General features: G+C 33.1%; 2 protein-coding genes across 4 annotated transcripts in view; one reads left to right on the top strand and one right to left on the bottom strand.

Moving 5' to 3' along the window:
* Positions 1 to 2,444: 2,444 nt before the first annotated feature.
* LOC102578458 (uncharacterized) lies at positions 2,445 to 8,271 on the bottom strand. 2 transcript variants are annotated; one of them, XM_006355804.2, is made up of 8 exons: positions 8,154 to 8,271; positions 7,079 to 7,402; positions 6,847 to 6,927; positions 6,624 to 6,743; positions 4,910 to 4,975; positions 4,582 to 4,647; positions 2,944 to 3,003; positions 2,445 to 2,826 (listed from the first exon to the last, which is right to left on the bottom strand). In XM_006355804.2, exons 1-8 carry the CDS (start codon positions 8,235 to 8,237, stop codon positions 2,662 to 2,664), a joined length of 966 nt encoding a protein of 321 aa, XP_006355866.1. In that variant the 5' UTR covers positions 8,238 to 8,271; the 3' UTR covers positions 2,445 to 2,661. The 2 variants fall into 2 exon arrangements, with proteins under 2 accessions (XP_006355866.1, XP_006355867.1); XM_006355805.2 differs by having other exon boundaries at positions 6,847 to 6,924; positions 8,154 to 8,270.
* Positions 8,272 to 17,641: 9,370 nt separating this feature from the next.
* Positions 17,642 to 21,458, top strand: part of LOC102606119 (uncharacterized isomerase BH0283-like) — a 20,310-nt gene continuing 16,493 nt past the window's right edge. For both annotated transcript variants that reach the window (XM_015312555.1, XM_006355802.2), the window contains exons 1-4: positions 17,642 to 17,878; positions 18,139 to 18,209; positions 18,767 to 18,875; positions 19,908 to 19,990. In XM_015312555.1, the coding sequence (XP_015168041.1) occupies positions 17,806 to 17,878; positions 18,139 to 18,209; positions 18,767 to 18,875; positions 19,908 to 19,990 (336 nt within the window). In that variant the 5' untranslated portion in view covers positions 17,642 to 17,805. The remainder of the gene's footprint in view (positions 17,879 to 18,138; positions 18,210 to 18,766; positions 18,876 to 19,907; positions 19,991 to 21,458) is intronic.

Below are 21,458 nucleotides of genomic sequence, written 5' to 3'. Positions count from 1 at the left end.
TTTAAATAGCGACGGTTGTTACAGTTATGGCCACACCCCTGCAAATCAATCAGAACCTATTACATTCTCCAATAATTAGTTTTTGTATAAAAACGAGTCGAAAAGTTCTATTAGTAATGTAATTGTTATATTGGATTACGAATGGTGGTACCTCATGAAATACAAATAAGATAGAAGTAGGTTCACTACCCAATCTACTCTTATTGAGATCCTGCACAACCAGGATTAAGTTCCCACAAGTCTTCATCACAATTTGTGATTAGTTATTTATTTGATGTTGTTAAGGCAAAACAACATTGTAAAACCTTATGCAAAGACGATCATAATAAGGATATAAGGATAAGTACATATAGTAGAAAGCACAAGAATTTCTAAAACTGGACGATCTTAAAAGGAATGGTAATAAGAAAATGACTCCAATTAAGTTGTTTTATCTTCACTATGTGACAAGATGGGAAACTGGAGCATTTTATTTAGTATTCCCCAGCGCTTTCTGCGCTCCAGGGTTCATTAATCACCCATCACGCACATGAGAACGCGTTGGGGATAAGAGGGGAGATGTACGGAGGGGGGCTGAAGCACCCCAACCATGCCACTTCCCCAGTGGTTCAACAAGTTTGTAGGTCGTTGTTCTACTTTGCATGTTTCAACAGTGATCCTAATAAACATGCCTATATCATTCATTATAGAGAAATTTCATATACTGTATTTGTCTTATGTTGGATAAACTAATCTCAATATCCGCTAAGCTCTAAAGTCTAGCACAAATAAAATTGAAATCGGGAGTCGATTCATTCCATGGGTGCAGCAAAGATTGACTGAGAGTAGGGTATCTCAGTTGAGAAAAGTGACAGTTAAGAAGGCCTAAATAAGGATCTCTTTCCTTGACCCTCAATAGTGAACAAGTTTATCCCTCTGAATTACAAATGCTTTCATTCAAGTAAGAAAAGTTGACTTCAAACTTTCATTCATCTTCATTAATATTTTCATCAATATTGTGTTTTCTTCTTCATTTGTGTCTATTTCTTCAAAAACAATCGTTGTTTGTTGAATGGAATTAGCAACAATGATGCTATTAGCTCGATGATTATTACTTAGATCAACATTTTTCTTTGTTTTCATGTTACATTCTGATCGAAATCCAGTGCGCGGTTTTTTTGGTACAAAGGGACTAACAATTGTCTCTTGAACGTCAGTAACAGGAGGACGACGACGATGAAGCCACATAATCTTGAACACTAACTACTGAGGTGTAAATGACCAAATTATTACAAGTTAAAATAGAAAAATAAATGGAGTTAAATCAATTTTCCATTAGTAAATCAACAAAATAAATGAACTTAATATTTTATTCTGTATTTCAAGCACATATATATTAGATTGACTATATCCTATAGTAACACTACTAAGATAATTACTTTTCAAGAAAAGAGGAACTATATAGGTAGTTTCTTCCAAAAAATTACATGTATTGTCCAATAATATTGTAAACCACAACGGAGGCTAGTATTATGAAGCCAAATCTATAGGAATGTCTTGAAAATTATCCCCACACAATTTCTGGAAGAAGTTACCTATACAATTTCTTCTTTTCCGAGACATTCCTATAGATTTGGCTTCATAATACTAGCCTTCATTGTGGCCTTAAATTTTATTGGACAATGCATATAATTTTCTAGAAGAGGCTCATATATAGTTCCTTCTTTTCTTAAAAAGTAATTGTTTTGGTAGCATTATTTTAGGATATAGTCAATCTAATTTGTGCTTGAAATGATGAATATAATGTTAAGTTCATTCATTTTATTTATTTACTAATGGAAAATTGGTAACTCCGTTTTTTTCTATTTTAACTTGTAATAATTTGCTCATTTACACCTCTCTATTGTTGTTCAAGATGGTGTGACATCATCAATTCGTCCTCCTCCTAATACTGACGTTCAAGAGACAATTCTTAGTCCCTAGGTACCAAAAAAAAAATTCTCAATCAGAATGTGACATGAAAACAAAGAAAAATATTACGTAATCTACAACAAGCTAATAGCAGCATTGATGTCAATTTCATCCAACAAGCAGCGAATTGTTTTTGAAGTAGACACAAATACAGAAGAAAACACAAAGTTGGCGTAAATATTAATGAAGATGACCCAACTTTTCTTGTCATCCATGCTAACTATGGAGACATCACTAAAGATAATCCTATGAAATTCGACCATACTATGCTAAATTCTACCCTATAAATAATATGTACGCTTGTCAAATAGAGACATTAACAAAGATTGTCCTCTATTGTCTAGCGGTACTATGCTTAATTTTGCCCTAGAAGTAATATTTACACTTGTCCAAAGCTCGAAAGAAAACATCTGTAATTCAAAGGGTTAAACTTTGTATGAGAGGTTTATGTAATTCAATTGTGTCTTTGTAAGAAAATGTAAATATACTTTAAATTTGATAACAAAAAATAGATAAAGCAGATAATGAGCACCTATTTGATAGTGTAAGTTGAAGCTAGAGTTGAGACACAGCAGAATAATACAAAGATTTATCTTCTTAACTTTGCTTCACAAATTATACTAGTATATTTTTCTTGCCTAATTAACACTTTCAAAATTCATTGCCCTAAGTTTGCATGGGAAGTTATATGTAGACCTGTTTTTTCAGTTTCTACTCATGATGATGCAGTCCTTCTGCCAGAGCCATAGGCATCACGAATAGGCCCTTACTCTCCAGCAATTGGGTTGCCATTGAAGGATTCACTTCCAGCAACTTGCCCATTGTGTCTTCCAGAGGTTCAATCTGTTGTTCATCAAGACTGTAATGGCCACACCCCTGCAAATCAGTCAGAATCTATTACATTCTCTGATAATTAGCTTTGTACAAAAAAAGAGTCCACAAGTTTGACTGGTTGGTAATGAAATTGTTATACTGAATCATGAATGGTGGTACCTCAAGAAATACAAACGGGATAGAAGTAGGTTCACCACCCAATCTGCTCCTACTGAGATCCTACACAACCAGGATTAAGTTCTCATAAGTCTTCAGCAGGATTAGTTAATTACAGGATGCTGTTAAGACAAAAACATTGTAAAACTTGATGCAAAGACGACTATAACAAGGAAAAACGAAATTACATTGAACAAAGTTCTTGATGACCTAAAGGATGATACAAGGTAAAGAACAATAGAATTAAAAAGGCAGTTATTCAACAGTGGTACCTCAAGATTTAATAGCAACATTACTAATTACCTAGAGGCACTGAAATAGGTCACCAGTTAATCTATTTATCCAAATAATTAAACTACTGGGTTCAAGAATTATACTGAAACAGTAAACAACTATAAACTCCTGAACAGAACAAAACAAAACTATCTGAACTTATAAATATACTAAAACTAATTTAGAGAACGTAAAATTATACAAGAAAGTAGAAACACACTCTATACAGGCTTATTCATTAATGAGAGACAAGTATGGCATCCAGTGAAAACCATTATGTTATATTTGCTCAAGAAACAAAGCACTTTAGGAGCCTAACATGTTCAAAGCTAAATGAGAAGGATGATGAAAGTAGAGTTTTTATGTAGAATGCTTAGGAATGATCTGGCATGAGAAGAAGTTATCCATATTTTTCTGAAAGAAAATTAGAATATGCACAACAGTTCTCGAAGGAAAGTTATGGACTAGCACTATGTCTTCAGTTATCCACATTTTCTGAAAGATAATTAGAATATGCACAACAGTTCTCGAAGCCTCGAAGGGAAGTTATGGGCTAACACTATGTCTTGGTTCCATATTTACTGGACAGGCACAGGTTTTTTTTAGTAATACAAATTGCCCACTTAGCTCTACACCACCTACGTTGATGGTTACTAGTCACTACAGACGAGGAAATCCAACTTATTTCCGAAGTTCCTCTTTCAAATGAATGAATAAATGAGCTAGATTGGCAATGCATCCAGTTTATGAGGTTAACTGGTTGTTGCCTCATTACTAAGCTTAAGTTTGTCATATCAAACAAACAGAAGTTATCTTGAAGACATCATCCATCAGACGATAAAGTTCAGCAATAATGGTCTTGATTAATTTTCTTTAAAAAAGAAATTGAGAGATACTTAGGCTTCAAATTCATATAGACAAACTTCTCAAGTAATATATAGAAGAGTGGCATAAGAATTATATGGTATGGCTATTTGGCTCTTAATTTGCATATTTTCCCTATGGCTCATTCAAATCCTTGTCAGGCAGAAAGGCAATATCGATATCAAACACAAGACAAAATTATTGTTGCATTAACAAGGCTAAATAGTCTTTTTCTAAATTGTCTTTGTCTTGAGCCAAGGGTCTATCGGAAACAGCCTCAAATCTGAGATAGAGGTAAGGTCTGCGTAGACTCTACCCTCCCCAGTCCCCACTCCCCACACTGTCTGGGTATGTTGTTGTTGTTAATAAGGCTAAAGAGACTAATTAAAAACGTTCAGTCATTTAGATTATTGACCATTTAAAGAACAGAAAAGATTTGTATCCACAGTATATGCAGGTAAGCTTGTTTTATGCCAAGGCCATTATATAAGAACATTTAAGTACCTTCATCTGGAACTGCAGATATTTGATATGATCAATAATTTCATCCATTTGAGATGTTTTTCCACCCTGCAAACCACAATAAAACCACTGTTTCACCCATCCTTTAGGAAGCAGATAATTGTATAATGAATGGATAATACCAGTAACTAATTCTGTGTTCTCCTATCCCCTTTTATTTTATTACTGAGAAATCCTCGAGTGCCAACCCCTTCTGCCCTCCTACTTTTTGAATTCAACCTTCACATTACTAACTTTTACAACATCTGCATATCCTGTATTTTCAATAGCTATGCAATATACACAACCAAATGCCAATAGGATGTGTTACCTGTTTAGAGCATGGAAATAGTTCTCCCAATGCATCTATTCTTTCAGAAATTTTCATCCTGCGATGCTGAATCCAAAACCAGCTATAGTTAGGCATCAGCTAAATGGTATTACCATGTGATGATTGAAGTTTAAGCTTCCAAATTTATGCCAATTTCATAAACACGGAGAGCAGAAATTTATCTTGCAGGCAAGGGTCTGAAGAATTATCAACCTTACAAATAAGGGGGTAGCCGTATTACGTTCTAATCATATATTCTGCATGCTAAGAATTATATAGAACATACTAAATAGAAAACACATTTGAGTACTTATAATGCAGGGGAATTAATACCTCTCAGTACTGTTAATTAAGTGGACTTCCCTTTTGGTTTGAGAAATACCAAAGGACCACTTCTCGACATTGATGTTTCATTACCACAACCTTCCTCGCCATTGACATCCATTAGTAAGACCGTTAAGTAGCTGAGGTATAAGCACAAGCATCTTCATTACAATTTCACCGTCAACATAATGTGGGCCAAGATTTGCTTCACACCATTCTCCCAAATACTAAGTATCCCCTCATGACCCGCCCCTCCCCTCCCTAGCTGGGCCAACTTTTCTCCCTCCCACACCCTTCTCTACCGTATTCCAACCCATCACCCTCATCACTCTGCCCCCCTCCCTTGTTATCCCCAACCCAATCTTAGCCCTTCCCCTTTTTACAATCCCATCCTGCAGTTCCTTCTCTTTCCTAGTCCCGCCATACCTCCCTATCGCAATTCCATCACCCTCTACCCCAACCCCCAGTCACTCCCATTTTTCTACCCTCCTTTCCTGAATCACCAATTATACCCAGCATGCCCAAACCCTATATTAACCCCCTAACCACTGACTAGCATGGTCATCTCCATCTACCCACCCAAACATTGCTTCTTTCTTTTCAGTTACCTTTGGGAATAATTTTAGATTTACATGCTCACAACAGTTAACTCCATATGAACATGAATACATTCATACATATGCACATTGTGTTAAACATAATTACTCTATCCTGATACACACACGTAGCATAGAATGATGTTAGCTTATGCCGTTTATCAGGGGAGGTTGAATTACTTCACCCAAAACATTAAGAAATAAGGGAAGATCATAAGCAAAGAGAGAGTATCTAAATTTTCAAGTAAAGACTCCGAAGTACATAATGGGATACAAGACTATTTGACAAATAAATACTAAATAAATAGAAGGGCTAAAGCTCAACATTGAGTTACCCTGCCATACAAAGTAGTAACTGCTAATTACATTTACAACAGATGATGACAAATATCTAGATTTTACTATTGGAAAAATCCAAATAAAATTTGCACCATCACAAAAGAGAACACATCTTGTTAAAAAAATCTCGAAAACCTCATAATCATGATTATGTACAAATAACAATGATTTAAATGGTCGTTTACCCTTAATTGAAGAGAAAAGAACAAGTAATAATTGTACTAAACATCAAATGATAGTGGATAGGGCAGTCCATACATACAAGCTTCAAGAAGATAATCAATACCCTTGTGTTTCCATAGAGCAAGGGGGGGCATGGTCCCTGTCAGGGCCACTCCCTCACCCCCACCCACCCACTCCCCACCCTGCAATACTGCTCATGCATAAACAGATGGTCATAGAAGGAGTTGACACTGGATACTACTTAAATGCACATATGAAGGGTTTAGTCTTACCCGATCAGATAATGCAGCTCTTGCTTTTCTAGAGCTTTTGGAAGGATACGATGACCCAGCAGCTGATGCTTCAGAGCAAGGCCCAGAAGCAAGCCTGACATTTCCTCTTGGCTCCCATGTCTGCCGTCAATATATGCAAGGTTTTTGGTCATGAAATAGTCACAACTCCTTTTTTCTTTTTCTAACTTTGAAGTTCAGACATTGAAAATAATCTCCACATTACCAAGGCACCTCGTTGATGTTCTGAGCCATTTAAACGGTTGGGTGGCACATCTTCGTGATAAGGCCTCGGATATCTTATCTGCTAAACACAGGAGTTAGAATCCCAACTCTTTACTATGGATGAATTTATACAGTTACCACAATGAAGCAAGGAATTTTTGCCTTGATCTCATATCTGGTAACCCACTTGACTGTCGGTTTTATTGGCTAAGCTTGTAGATAAAAGGTCATACCTCCTGAGAAATCATGTCAGCAGAGCCCTCGAGTAGTCTGAAACCAGAAGCTACTACCGAAGCATCTACTTGAGCCTCAGAGACCACATTCTCTGCAAGATATTCTACATAATTATGTGGTGTTTGCTGGTCATTGATCCACTGAGGTGAAGGCACAGGAACATAATGGATCCCATCAATTCCAACTCCAGCCATGTACTGCTTGTTAAGTTCATGGCCCGCTAGATAATAAGAATCATTTGTACTTCCAAGTAATGCCCATTGTGTTCCTAGGGAATTAGGCTGATTCTGCTCTCCCATGATACAAGAAAAGACACTGCTAAGCTGAAAGCAAAGCAGAGATTGTTAAATTGAAAAAAGAAAACATAATCTTCAAGTCATATTTGTATGCTAAAGAGGGCAAAAGATTTTAAATGATATGCAAAAGGTACATACTACTTCAGCTAGAATAGCCGTTCATTTCCAAATGCAGAACCACATTTTTTTTAAAAACACCAACTCTATCAACAAGTATAAGGACTCCAAAGAATGAGCTTAAACTTTTGCATTTCCTTTTCCTTATCAAATTTAAGGAATGAACAACAGAACAAATGCGCAACATTAAAATCCTTAAATCATAAATTAATAACAAACTGACATGATCATTGCAAATACAGTAACAACACTAAAATAGTTAAATTTACCTATCCAGATTGTTAATCCACGTTTTTTCCTTTTTTTTAATTGGGTATAACCTCAACCTCCCCCTCCTCCCTCCCCAGGACCCAACAGTTGTTTTTTTTTTTTGCAACTTTCCCCCTTGGCAACTCGACTCAACCCCGGGGTGGCGGATTCAAAATTTTAGCTATACATGTTCAACATAACAAGTACTGGGTTCCTGCAAACGGAATTAGTACCTAGCATAAACTAAAACATTACAATTCCAATGTTGATTTCTCAGTAAAGGTCCATAACGAATAGTTTTCACAGTTAAGTTCACTTACTTTTTTTTCTATGAACACTGACAAGAAAAACACAAAACGAATCAAACTACATAAACTAGAAAATCAGCAAAAGAGTAAGAAAAAAGTTTTACCTGAATTTGATGCAGAGAGATGATGAATGGTGATGAAATAGAAGAGGATTGTACATTAGGGTTCCATCCGCTGGTAGCTAACATGCGCTCTGTATGATTCGTACGTAGAGTATGCAAAATTACCAAATTATTTTGCAATTATACTCCTCAACTTGAGAAAAGGACTAAAATAGTCCACTATTTTTGGACTAAGGCTCAAAATAGTCCTAATTCTTTTAAATGGAGCACTAACAGTCTACATTCTTTATAAAAAGGGTGCACTTTGAGTCTCAAACTTAACAATCTTAAAAATTTTAACTTAACAAACTAAGTGCACATGACAACTTCATCAAAGCAAACAACTTCCTGATATCTCTCTTAAAACAAAATTTATCGTTTTCTTTCTTTCTGATATCTTTTTCCAAGATTTCATAATCCTAGTTGACTGATTAATATGATCAACTGGAAAATTTGGTGAATCAAATTGTTTTTGTTAAAGAATACATCGTTTGGTATGTGAATTATAGCAATGGAGTATCCAACCTGAGTCTATTTCAATTTCACTAATGATCTAAATGAATGATTAAGTCGTGTGTGAGAAAATATATTCAACTAGAATATATTTCAATTGATTTTTCTCTGTCTCACTTCAACGTTTACCTTCTAACCAATATCTAGAGGCGGAACCCAGGATTTGATGTTTGTGGGTTCTAAATTTTAAAACAAAACAACATATTAGTCTAATATAACAATCGTCAAAATTACAACCAAATATATATATTATATATATATATATATATATATATAACACAAACATATAAGCATATCATTAAAATTTCACTCGACAAGTTGTTATGTTTTGAAAACAAAAATGATGCATCATTTGGTACACTTTCAAATACTTCATTTATTAATATGAAGATTTGAGTTATTTATTTCAAAGTTCTAAAATGTTATTTAATAAAAGGTAGATAATTGTTATATTTTAGTATAAAATTTGAAGATTTTTTTCTATAATCTCAATATCATTTTAAGTAAAATTAAAATTATGAAATTCACCATTAATATTTTTGGGACCTAAATGGAAGGTTTTACTTGCTTCACCATTGAGTCACTCTTGCCTTGAAAGTTGAAGTTCCGAGAAGCAAACAATAACTTAATTAATATAATCAATTATTAATACGTGTAACAGTCTTAAAATCAAAGATTAAAAATAAGATCTTTGAATAAATTGCTATACAATGTAAAGACAAATTTAAAATTAAAAAAAAAAAAAAAAGAGAAAAGGGAGAGCCGAGGAGGAATTAAGAAGAGTAAATAGTACTTACCCGGGCAGAGGTCTGCACTTTAACAACAAGCAGTAGCAATGAAGTAGATAGTAAAAATTTAAACCCAAAAAATTAAATTTTGGGTTTAACATTTTATTGAATGTTTCAAAAGAATCAATATAGTGAGATGTTGTTTTAGAGTATGACACTATATTTTGGTTACTTACAATTATCTTTGAGATTAATAGTTAGATGTTGTTTTGGAGTATGACACTGCTTTTTTATTATTTTCAGTTATCAATTTTCTGTTTTATTGTTTGAAAAAGAATTTATAAAAATCTATATAGGAAAAATTGAATTAAAGGAGAGTAAAACATAGGCACAAAACACTTTTTTTTTTAATCCAAAATAAAAAAATCAGGAAAAATCGAATTAAATAAAAAAAATTATAGTTGCTAGTGGGACTCGAACCCCCATCCAATTAATCAGTGTTGCGCGCGCTTATCGCTGCACCATCCACCTTAGTGTGATATGGGTTCGCACGTAAAATTTAAATATATTTGTACATGGTTTTTAGTACGTATATAGGGTCTACGTAAAAGTCAGTGGGTTCGTTCAAACCCCCATTTAACATTGTAGCTTAGCCCCTGCCAGCATCATGAATATGTAACGGTGTAGGTACGGGTGCGATGTGGGGTAAATTTTAGGCTATGTGCGACACGGATGGTGTAAGATTATGAAGAGTAGGTTGAAATATTTTCTTGAGAAATTGATGTGGAGGTGTAAGAGGTTCTTGATATTGAACTTTAATGAAAAAGCCAAAACTTGTTTTTGTTTTATTTTGTTTACGTTAGCACTCAATAATTAATTAAATAATAGTAGTAAATTAACTACAAATGAATTGAAAATAAATCTATGTTACGATGAGAGCTAAAGCAGAAACATTTTGTAAACAAAACATTCTAGCAATCATTAATAGTAAAAATTCCAACAAGTTCTAAATTTCTAACACTAGTTTTTCCCAAATATCGATACTATTGCACTATCAAATATTTTCAAATATTTTTTTAAAAAAATAAGCGGGGAGGGAGAGTTTATCGAGGCGGGCTAAAAACATCAAACTATACTATGCATAATGGGTTGAAATCTTAGTAGATTTATACGAATTTATCCCGCAAACGACACTGTTTTTCATCCCTACACAAAGTTCTTTGCAAGTTTTGACAAACTCAAGTAGGAAATACTTTTGTAAGCTTGGATTGTTGCACTATTAAAACGACCATAGTGCATCTTTCGTTAAAATAATGACCAGCAGGTTAGAAGGGGACAAGTTGAAGAGAACTAATGATTTTTTGTTTTAAGATAGAGAGAGAAGTGATAAATTTGATTTTAGGGCAAGTAATATGAAATATTGAAAAATCAGATATAGCTTGGGTAAATTTCAAAAATATATAATAAAATAGTTCTATTTGTATCAATATAGCCAAGTTTTTATATAAATAAAAAGTAAACCCAAAATTAGATATACTATAAATGACTTAAGCAACAAAATTCACGAATTGATTTCATCGGTGATTATTCTTCAATTTTCGTAGTTAACTTTTCTTTAATTTCAACGTTGATAGTACTTCAATTTCGCAATCAAATCATTGATTTCATCGTGATTCTGTCAATAACTCTATTGGTTCATCAATTTCTCTATTAATTCATCAATTTCTATGAATTGCTTCACCATTCAACAACGGTATACACTCAAAAAACTTAATATAGCTTACATATACAAGATTGTCGCTTACAATACACTATGATACACTCAAAAGGCTCAATATAACTTAACTATACATGAAGTATATATTGACTATACATCTATGATACACTTAAAAGTTGAATATAGCCTATCTATGTATGAAATATACACTGACTATACAATATGATACACTCAAAATTGAATATAGTTTATCTATACAGAAACGTATTGAAATTGAATGTGAAGACAATGTCAATGGCGTTTAATCAAGAAGGTAAGGTAACAAATAAAACGTGATTTACCGTACTCTCTCTATTTCATATTAAGTGAATTTGTGAGGTAATACACACTTATTAAGAAAAACATTCAAGGATACTTTAAACCATAATTTCCACTATTACCCTTTGTGAAATCATAAATATAACTTTGTAAGTAGTGCAATTCACCTTATAGAAAATATAAAACTTCAATAAGGAAAAGATTAAATATGAAAAAAAAATTCAAACACCCACCTTGAACTTTTAACAATTCAATTATTTTGAACAATAAAAAAAGACTCAAAAATTAAGTTAATATGAAATAGATGGAGTATCTTCTTTTGAGAGAAAAAACCCAGTAATAATTGATGAATTTAATTATCAAAAATATCTAATTTACCTATTTCTGGGCTTTTTCGGATAACTTATATAAAATTAAGCTAAATAAATAGTAAATGAAGTAAAATTTAAGGATTGACATTTTACATGATTATCTCATATAGATTTCTTATGTTTGACTTAGGGGTTTGTAAAAATCGAATCGAAAAAAATGCTATTTGTTTATTGTTATTGAGTTATTGAATTAATGAGTTTCTAATGATTTTATAAAAAAAAAATTATCGGGTTATCAGTTCGGTTTTGATTTTCTAATATTGGGTTATTGGTCAAACTAATACCCATTAAGACTGTAGTAATTTACTACTTTGTCCCTACATAAATATTAAATATTAATATCCTTACCTTACTGGTTACTACCTTTACCTTTTAGACTTCAATTCACATTATTGTCCTAGTTCTTTTACTTGTGTTGAACTTGTATAATTCTTTTCATATTAGGTATCACTACAGTAAAACCTTTTCAAATTAATACTCAGTAAATGTCACAATTCGAGTCTACACCCTAACCAAGACATGATATCTGAAACCACGAGTGATCTCGGGCTAACCCTTGACTTAACATATCAGGCATATCATTTGAAACTAAGGCGGAAGTCGAAACATATTCTTAACATAAGACTGGATAGTGCAAGTCGATAGATCCATGAGACGAAATTACTAATGTTTGAATAAAGCCTCTACTACTTATAATGAAAATATAAGTTTGCCGGGACATGAACCACAACTACCTCTAGACCAAAGATAACATAACAGAAGTCTAGAATTCTAAATTCATGAAGTCCCTAGATGAGGAGGGTTCATCAAATACTAACTGGAAATGTTGCAACCTTACTAGCCACGAGTCTAAGTACGGAGGCCAGAATCTACATCATAAAAGGATGTAGTGCAAGGAAAGGTATGCATCAGTACGTGGAATCTATTGAGTATATAATTAGGAACACTAACATAATCATATTATAAGACATATATATGGGAACATTGAAATAAAGTTTCAAAAATCATAAACATTAAAAGGGAACGGTAGAGAAAACAATCAAAGTTCATGCAGAAATATCATTTAAACCTTCATTCAAAATATATATGAGGGTCAGTCTAATAAGTAGCCTTATATGACCATATACATGTCATAATCCAAAGTACACCTTAGACGTGACATGGTGAATAGGATCCCAAGAGACTCTAAACAAGCCACTTGACATAAGCATAACGTAATAAAATACAATTTAAAAGATATAGTCAATATAAGTCTCAAATCATAGTGTGGCATAACGATACCAACAGAGTATATAAGAGATACGAGGAATATTACTAAGTATGACATAAGCCTTTCTAACATCGTAAGAGTGGTTGAGACGTATCTCATACACCACGTACAAGTCTAAAACGAAAAGACAATAAAAGAATTGAAACATCAATGGTCTTGTCATCGGAGCATGAGGACGTACTCATCAATCCAATGTACTAGCAAAGTAATCCAAGCTAACCATGAGAGGGAGGAGGAATGTTAGACCCTGTATTATGAGACAATATAGACATAAATATGCATTAGTACGATGAAATGTACTAAGTATGGGGAAATGCATAAAAACGTAAAGCATGGAGCTTAAACATAATATGCAAGACCAAGTAACACGTAGTAAGAGCCCTTTAAGAGAAATCATAAATCATGTACAAGGTCAATGCATATTTAAAACCATTTGAGAAGCTTTCATAAAGCCTTTGAAGAAAACTTAGTTCATTTGTAAGATATTTATTGTTAACCAACAATAAGACCATGTGAGCTATAATATGGAATTCGGTATGACCCTCACATAGAAAAGAAGAATCTACTTGTCAAGGTATAATTTCGTCACATTCATTCATTGTTAAAGTGAATCCATTAGCATAGGTCATTTAAGATAATTCTACGGGGTATGTAGTTTGGGACAGGGAATTACTACTAAAGACCAAACATCTACTGACAATAGGGCCTCCATTCCAATGTCCTCTCGATGCTAAGTAAATCCCAACGAAAAAGACATAATCATAATCATATCAAAATACTTGAAAAGACAATGATTAAGACCATCAATCCCATCATAGTTTCATGTCATAGAGTAGCTCCTTTCAAATCACGAGTTCATAAAACTTTCATAATAAACACTTACCTTTCTAAGCATCTAAATCACGATTCCTTTCAATTGTGAGAAAATTTTTCACAAATCATTGACACTTTAGCTTAAAAGCATCCTTAGTCATGAATCATTCTTTTCATAAAACAAATATAACTCCTTAATCAAATTCATGATCATAGTTCATAAGCATTGTTCATAATTCAAGTTCATAAAATTGGCATAGGCATGGGTCCCTCTTAAAACAATTGAAATTCATGTAATTGAAACAAATCATGCATAATATGATTAAAAATAAACAATTGAATCATAATAAATAGAACCCATGGAGAATTGCATGAAACCCTGATGGAATTGGGTGAAATCAACTTAGGAGACTGAGATTCCTTTGGGACCCCATGGATGAAAGGAATTCATTGGTGAATTCCCACATACATTGATAGTTAAAGCCTAAAATCAATAGAGAAGGAACCCTTCAAGCTCTTGAAACCCTAGTTCTTCACGTGAAACTCTTGAAAAAATTTAAAGAAAAACCATTTGAGAGAATTTGAGAGTTTTAGTGAATGAGAGGGAGTGCATTAGGTTTTGAGGAGTACAAGCGGTTATAGGAGTAGTTATATGGCTAAAATGACGTAGTTTAGGAATTAATTGGATAGAAAAAGATCAAAACAACCTTAATTAAAAACTGTTGGACATGTCTATGGTTTGGACCTATACTAATCTGTATAACCCAAGTTCAAGTTCAAAAATTCACTAAGTTGGATCACATCTATAAGACCCTTTTATGGTTCGTAGACCACTCTACAACTCATCCTGTTCATTTGTAAACCATCACCAAAGACTTGAAAATTTCCAAAACTTATCCCAAGTCCTACGACTACCCTTCTACGACCCGTAGAACTTTCTACAGTCTGTAGATGGCTTCCGTAGAATATGCATTAGTGCCAAAAATGCAACTTTTTCAGTCCAAACTAAACTTCTAATTTCTGAGGTATTACAATACATACATTACTTAAAATGAACCATATAAACTTAAAACATATCATAAAAATGCATAATTGATGAGTTCCTTATAATCAACATATATCATTTGAGCTCATGACGCCCAACGTATAATCCCAGTTGGATGGGCTACCCTATATCTTGCCAAAGTATAGAACCATATCTTATCAAATGTGGATTCACTATTCTGAGCCTCTCAGGGCCAGAAGATCAACCGACAAAGAGGTGAAACATAATCCTACATTGGCGTGTAGTTGTGGGACTTGGGTTTCTAAACCTACATCCTCTCTGTACTAAATAATCCTTCCAAAACAACATATATTAATATATTTCTCATAGGTATATAAACCTCTTATCATCTTGAATCATATATGAGGCAAGACTCAAAAGTCATATCTTAAAATAACTTGTTTTTATGTTGGACCCCCATATAATGCTTGTTTTCATTCTTAAAAGCCATAAGAGTTTGGATGATCATAATAATCATGCTAAATCAGTACCATAAGGTTTCAAACCAAAGTGAAACTCTTGAGAATAAAAATACTTTAGGCATGAGAGCGAAGGAATATTCTCATTAAAGCTTTACATATATGAGAGAACGAAGCTCAAAAGAAGAACTTGCTTAGAAGCCTTGAAACTCCAGTTTTTGTCTTTCTTGCAATTTCTTTTTACGTTGAAAGTTGAGAGCATAGAAATAAAGGAAAATTGAGTACTTGGTAGATTATATTCCCCCAATATAAGTTAAAATGTTAAGGCTTATGCTTAGAAAGAATGAGAAAATACAAAAGAAATCCCAATTAAAAAGTTATCGAAAGTCTTCCACGAGGTCATCTACGGTCCGTGGTTTGATCTACGGGACGTAGATCTCATCCGTGGAAGTTAGACTGAAATTTTAAGTTTCATAAGTTCATATGAGCCCATTTACAACCCGTGGTTGAATCCGTGAAAGAGGTTGAAAAGTGAGTTTCTGAAGTTCATTGTATGGGCCCAGATTATGATCAGTAGATGGTTGAGGGTTTTACGATCAGTAATTGGGTCTAAGAAAATCATACAAAAAAATCACTTTCTAAAGTTGATTTTACGAGTTCATAGTACAAGTCTTACTTCAATTTACGACCCATAAATGAGGTGCGTAGTTATTAGACTCTAAAAACTCTAACGTGGTAGTCTCTGATAAAACTGTCATAAATTTTTATTCCAAACTCAAAATGATGCAAACTTGGTGGAGTTTGAAAGAATACTCACAGAGCTTTAGTTTGATAGGTCGTGGGACAACTAATTCATTATATGCTAAGTGATATGGTTATTTGAAGTTGAGTCTTGCATGAATTAATGCGAAAACTTAGCTGATAGAAATACTTTGAATTTGACTTGGTGCTTGGAAGTACCTTACTACCCTAAAACACACCCAATACACTTACTACACTTAGTAAATGACCTTAATATATATATATGTACAACTTAGAAACCATTGAGTTCGGGCCTATACACATACGAAAGATGATTCAAATCTTTGCTTTGAAGTTGCGGGTGTTACAATAAATTAATAAACTCTCTAAGATAATATTTTTCTCCGATCCTGACTTAAGCTAGTGAAAAAATTCAACAATTTTGATAAGATAATAATGTAATATATTTTTAGAAGATTCCTATATAAATATATGATCCCATTAATATTATAAATTAATAATTCTTTAAAATTACATCAATATCTAAGACAATTTAGTGAAATATGATTCTAATAATTTTTTTATTAGTTTTGTTAGATTTTAAGTCTACTGAAACTCATCTCTAACTTTTCTTTCTGGTGTTGTCTTCTCAAACTGCACCAAAACTTCAAGACAGAAGGAAGGTTCTCGCGTGCAGGAAAACTTTTTCATATTCTTAACAAATGCAAGTAGAAAACTGTGAAGAGTTCTAGACGTGATAAATGTCTCCTTATGCGCAAATGGTTCCAAAGGTATCGTATCGTCTTCAACTTCATCATCAACATTTGTTTTCTCCTATGGTATCCATAATTTCTTCTAAGCTATGGACTTTTGAACATGTATCACTTTCACTCGGTTAATCTAATAGGCTATTAACATCCATCTTATTGCAGTAATCGAGATTATTAATTATGACCTCAAATTCGTCAATGTCATTTTCACAAGGTTCATTTAAATTTCTCGAGGTTTCAACCCCAATGATGTAATCAAAATTAACCTTCATAGAATCTAAACAATATTCTATAAATTAATAAATATTAATTTATCGATTAAATAATACCTCTATAAGATAATAATATTTCATGGTCTCGACAATATTAATTTAGAGAGGTTTTAATGTATGTCTATTTTATGAGCATTATTTAAAGTCACATTATTGTCATGTCACTCTAATTGTTGGGCAAGTCATATATTTGTTTTATGAGTATTTTCTTATTTGTTAAATTGAAAACTAAAACGTTAAAAGGACCAATAATCGATAAATCAAAAATCAATAAAAAATATCTTATTGATTTGATTATTAATTTAACGTATTTAAAAGTTAAAAATCAATAAACCAAACTAATAATACGTAAAATCGAATCGAACCGAACTTCACTTGAACACAAAATGAGAGGCCAAGATTAGGATATTTGGACATAGATGTATACTTCCTGCCTTTTGATTGGTGGAAGATGACTACTTTTCGTTGCCAATTGGTCCACATTACGTGTAAGTTATAAGTTATGACTACACTTCAAACCTATTTCTGGTTAGGGTTTCATTTGGATCAAAGAGCATATTCTCCATATTCTTCCTCATACATCCAGTTTCCAATTTTCAGCTTATCTATAACCAGATACACCAACCCAATTCAAAAAGGAACAATCTTTATCAACCCCAAGTCGAGAAATCATCAATCATGGCAACCTCTGAGATTTTGCAGACAGAACAAGATCTTCTCATGATGTCTTCCCTTTTTGATGATTCCAAAGGTGCAAACTTTGTCAATTTATATCCAAGAACACACCATATCTCTGCATTTGATGTGTTTTCTTGATTTGGGTCACTCTTATTTTTGTACTAAGAATCTGATATCTAACAGTTTATGATTTTAATGGATTTTGAGATTCGTTCGCTTTTTTAGAAGTGAATCTTGATGACCCTCTGCTATTTTCAGTTCATTTTGTTATTGGCTAATTGTTGTGGTGATCTGGAAAAAAAATAGTAATTTTTCCCAAGGGATGGATTGCAGGACAAAATGTGAAGTCCCGAGGGTTTGACATCGAGAAAAAGATCGAGTTTCTTGAAAGCTTGGCTGGAAAAGTAATTTTCTGCATCTTTTTTGGAAGCAGTTTATTTTATTGACTTAAATATTCATGCCAATTTATCTTAGGAATTAAAAGTTTCTGTTTGTTTCATATCTGTAATTCATATCATAGCTTGATTGGTAGTTTTGGATAAGTGCACGATGAGCTCTTCAATGGGTTTATTATGTAATTGTATAGTTCAAGAAATGAAATGTAAAGAACTTAAATAAGAAAGATCGATTATCCAGACTTACTAGCTTGCTGCAAATGAAAATCAATCATAGTAATCTTCACACATTGTGGTTTACTTATCCCATTGTCCAATTAAGTTGAATCTTGCGCCTATGTATCTTAATTGAACATGGACTGCTTTGGTCAGTTTTTATGGAAAAAAATCAGGCTATGCTCGGTGGAGCAACCAAGATACAAGTGTTTAGGGTTGATGGGTTCTTTATATTTTGGAACGTAACATGGGTTTCCAATTTTTTTGTTTCTGTTTATCCAATCAATATATGTATCTATTCAGATGATGTATGTTCCAAGTTATGTATGCCAAATATACTATCGTTTCAGGTCAGCAACAGAAGAACTCGCAGATGGTTGAACGATCGTCTTTTAATGGAACTTGTTCCTCGTTTAAATGCAGAAGAAATTAGGGGCTTGTTTGCCCCACCACCTTTTGGTAAGATATCTTTGTATGTGATGTTGTTCCTGAATTGGTCCTTTATTCTGTTTCAAGTGATAAACATTTTAGAGTTGATTCCCTTTGGAAGCAAACTATGAGGATAGATCATCAGTATTTGTAACATTGGTAGAACATAAGGTGCCCATGTATTATAGATGAATAACGAACATGGGTCACTTTGGATAAGGATTGTGGTGTCAGAGCTGAATGTGCAGTTTTAATTTGGTACTAAAAGCAGTTCTGAATTATCTAGCTACACTTGGTAGGTTATGTTTCCACATTCATTGTCTTCACTGAAGTTGATACATCTTGAAGCAAAAGGAACTACATTTTAAAGCAAATTCGTGGTCTAGATTCATTCCTGGCATAGATTATTTAGCACACATGCTTCAATATTGTCAAGTGAAAAAAAATATTAGCATACATTAAGATTTTTTCCAGAGGAGCAGTTGTATCATCTTTCCCTTCTCTTTTGCTCTAAACATGATACTATGGTGGTTTTCTGTGTCATAATTTGTCTATTTATAGAGCACAAAGTATGTCGCTATTAAGTAGGGAAAAAAAGGAAGAAATGCCCGTATCGTTGCACCGAAAATGAGGAGGGCTTTGAGTTCAAGTATCTTGATTAGAAGCAGAAATACATATGTTCCCTAGCAGGTTTGTGAATGTTGTGATCATGGTCTACTTATAAGTGGCGGTTGTGATTTTACATCACTATTTCTCGTAGTTTTTGAGAAGCTGTTTGTCTGTTTATCCTCTTTTGTCAACTTGAGTACTTTTCAATTGAATTTTGTTTAAAGAAAAAGTACGTTTCCATTGAATTTATTATTCAGCCATTTCTTGGTGAACATGATCTGCCATAATCTCTTCGACCCCTTCATTTATGTGCCAGAATAGAGAGAGATTTGGTAGAAAAGTGGAAGAGATCTTTTTGTATATGATAATCAAAGGGAGTGGGAAAGCTGCAGTAATTCTTTAATGTTATTTCTGATATAAACTAATGTCTTATCTGGATTTCTTTTCCTGCAGGTGATGATGTGCCACTCTCAGTATTTTGCATGACAAATGTGGATGAATGGGACAAATTCAGGAATATAGACATGGATAAAGAGGTTATTATATTTTCCTATACATTACTGTGTGTTTTCTTCATATAAAATCTGGCAACATTTACTTTGAGCGTTTATTGTAACAATAATGACTTCTTTTGATGCTACGCCTTGTCAATTTTCATCCCTATCTTTCTGCAAGCATGCATTCTTTCATTGATCTTTCTTCTTACAGTCACAAGAAAATATAATGGTACTATCTAACCATCTACATGCCTATTCATGTCATGTGGTCCCTACTCCCTAGGATGTATTTCATTGCTTGATTGTGATTTCCTCGCCTATCTGGAAAAATTTCTAAAGATTCATAATCAATTCTCTTGCTTCGGCCAAAATTTTGAAATCTATATTCCATACTTCATACACACACAAAATAAAATAAAATAAGAGTATCATTCCTTAATTGGTTGGTTCTAGGCTTCTAGCAGACAATTCTTTTAGGTCTGTTAGAAGTGGAGGATTTACATCAGGGCATCTAGAAATGACTAGACTAGTGTGCTGAGGCTACTAAAAGCCGTAGCCCAACTTTGTTATAATATTCATCTGTGCATCTTTGTTTCAACATTAGGATGGCATAGTATAGAAGTTTTCTATTTCAACATAAGGATGGCATAGTATAGAAGTTTTCTCCCTGTTTCCAGTGTGCTAATAAACTAAAAATTATGATTCAAATAATTCTAATACATAATAACTAACATAAATTTATTCAATCATATATATGATATTCAGGAATATATGAAATTAGTTCTGTACATTTGTTGAACAATATACATTTCCTTCTTGCTTATTCATGCTATCTGAAATATCTGATTGGATTTCAGATTGTTGCTCCATTTATCTAAATACTAATTTTTTGTAGAGAGTTTTTTGAAAAGAGTCTTTTATATATTAGGCTTTGCCTGCCTTTTATGTTACATATACATTCCTTTATATAGAAAGGAATTAGTGCATAATAATGCACGTACTACACACTTACTTTACAATCCTACCCACTTCTTTTACACTTGTCTACTCAATAATACACACTACCTACCATACTTTACACTTGTCAATACTACTTTAATAATGCACATGCATATGTTGACTATTTTACTCTACTAACTTGTACCTAATAATAATAATATGACACATACTTATCTACTTTATGACACACCATACCTACTTTACACATGTCTACTACTATTTCTAATAAGTTAAATAGCTTTATAACTTTTACATCTTTGCAATGATTTTTAATACATAGATGTCTTTTAGCTTTCTTGACTTCTTATCTTGTCCATCTTCCTTTGTTTCCTTTTGTCATTATTATCTTCGTTTCTATCTTTATTATCATTCCAAGTCTACATCTGGAATTATGTTATCTTCTCCGTTGCACTTTGAACATATATGATCAGGGTATTTATGTCCAATTAACTTGCAATATCTGGTTAATAGTTCTGGCGAAATAAATCCTGCTTTGAGTGCTCTTGTC

This window comes from Solanum tuberosum, unplaced genomic scaffold (genome assembly GCF_000226075.1).
Source record: "Solanum tuberosum cultivar DM 1-3 516 R44 unplaced genomic scaffold, SolTub_3.0 scf00207, whole genome shotgun sequence".
Taxonomy (NCBI): Eukaryota; Viridiplantae; Streptophyta; class Magnoliopsida; order Solanales; family Solanaceae; genus Solanum; species Solanum tuberosum.
The sequence above is the reverse complement of the archived record's forward strand: the minus strand, read 5'-3'. Positions and strand labels throughout refer to the sequence as shown.

What these genes read in the sequence shown, in the direction of transcription:
- LOC102578458 (XM_006355804.2), bottom strand. Translation starts at nt 8,237, where the DNA reads ATGTTAGCTACCAGCGGATGGAACCCTAATGTACAATCCTCTTCTATT. An exon ending in CTGACATGATTTCTCAGGAG is followed by an intron (nt 6,928 to 7,078) that starts GTATGACCTTTT and finishes TCCTGTGTTTAG; the next exon opens with CAGATAAGATATCCGAGGCC. An exon ending in GAGCTGCATTATCTGATCGG is followed by an intron (nt 4,976 to 6,623) that starts GTAAGACTAAAC and finishes TTTTGGATTCAG; the next exon opens with CATCGCAGGATGAAAATTTC.